Raw genomic sequence first — 1,514 nt, forward strand, 5'->3', positions numbered from 1 at the left:
AGATCTCCTCGCTCTGCCCCGCCGTGAGCACCGGAGAAAACAAGCCAGGTGATTCCTGTCTCAGCGAAAGCCAAACCAAGCTCTACCCGCAGCAGGGAATGGGCGCAGCAAAGCAGCCACTCTGCAGGGCAAAGAAGCCACTGGGGCGGCGGCCGGTGGTGTGGGAGAGAGTGTGGCGGCGAGGAGCGAGCAGGATTGCGGGGGTGCGGCTACTCTGCTCAGGGCTACTTTTTAAAGGGAGCTCCGTTGGGGGGGGGGGTACGGGCGCGTGTGAGAGAGAGGCTTTTCTTTCCTGATTCCCTGACTGCTGAGAGAGGAGGAGATGGAGGCAGGGCGAGCTAATGGTGGGTAGGAGGTATGTGATGGAGCCACCGCCCCGTAGTAGCTGCCTGGTAGAGGGAGGGGCTTTGGCAGGGACGACCTAAGGGCCTACCTGCCCTAGTTCGCCTAATGAGGGTGTATAAATCCAATCTCTTCTTCTCTCTTATTTCCATAAAAGCGAAGAGAGCTGTGACACTCGGAAGTTGATACACCCCCCCCCCAAAAAAAAAGTCCTCCTGGTCTCTGAGGTTCTACTGGATTCCAATACAGTCCTTCTGCTGCAGAGATCAACACACCTGCCCACCTGAAAGATAGGAAACCTTACCTACCTGGCTACCTGAAAGGCGCTGGGACAAAACGCCCAAGAGTTTCCCCCCCTTTTTAAAAAAGAAGGTCCCTGGGGGGGTGTGCAGCCCGCCTCCACTTTACAGAGACAGAGAGCTGGGACCCAGGGTTCCCAACCACCAGGTGGGGCCTGGGGATCCCCCGCGACTGTAGCTGATCTCGGACAGTCCCACGCGGCAGGCCCCTCCTCCTCCTCCGCTCCGCCCTCGTTCCCTGTTCCCGCTTCTCCTCCTCTCCCCTCTTTGCCTCGAATCCCGAGCAAGCGGCTTGGTAGACGGCGGCGAAGTGGCGCGGCCCCCTGCCCCGAAGCGCTTACAGACACGCGAAGGAAAAGGAAAGGGAGGTTTTGCAAATAACTCCCCCCCCCCCCAACGCGGCGCCTGGGAGAGGATGGCATTGCCCGGCCCCAGTGCGAATTCTGCCCACTCCCCCACAACACAAGAGCGCTTGGGACCCCCCAGGAACTCACCGAAACACCCCGCCGCCGCCAGCAGGAGAGCGACGCCGAGCAGGAGCAGGAGCTCTCCCGAGGACAAATCCATTTCGATCAGGAGCGACAACTCCACTTCTGCGCCCGCCGGGCTGGCAAAACCCTTTCTGCCGAGCCAGGCCACCACCCTCTGAGGGGGCAGTGGCCAGGCGGGGAGGAGCGCAGGGCGAGAGCCGGGACTGGCCGAGGGGGGATTTCCCTCCAATCAGAAAGAGGCGCTCCGAAAGTGTCACGAGTCGCTGGGCAGACCCGTCGCCGGCAGCCTGAGCCACTGAGCTCGCCTCGGCAAGGGAAAGCGAACGTTGGCTGCGAAGTCGGCTGGGGGGACCGTGGCTGGGGGTGGGGGGACCGTGGCTGG

The 1,514-nt window shown here is 62.0% G+C and overlaps 1 protein-coding gene across 3 annotated transcripts in view; it reads right to left on the minus strand.

The window, feature by feature from the left end:
* The window catches only part of LOC107124613 (class I histocompatibility antigen, F10 alpha chain-like), a 46,176-nt gene extending 44,874 nt beyond the window's left edge, over positions 1–1,302 (minus strand). For all 3 annotated transcript variants that reach the window (XM_015428105.1, XM_015428103.1, XM_015428104.1), the window contains exon 1: positions 1,136–1,302. In XM_015428105.1, coding sequence (XP_015283591.1) covers positions 1,136–1,208 — 73 coding nt within the window. In that variant the 5' untranslated portion in view covers positions 1,209–1,302. The remainder of the gene's footprint in view (positions 1–1,135) is intronic.
* Positions 1,303–1,514: the final 212 nt, after the last annotated feature.

The sequence above is a fragment of the Gekko japonicus genome, unplaced genomic scaffold, assembly GCF_001447785.1.
Source record: "Gekko japonicus isolate JY-2015 unplaced genomic scaffold, Gekko_japonicus_V1.1 scaffold1261, whole genome shotgun sequence".
Lineage (NCBI taxonomy): Eukaryota > Metazoa > Chordata > Lepidosauria > Squamata > Gekkonidae > Gekko > Gekko japonicus.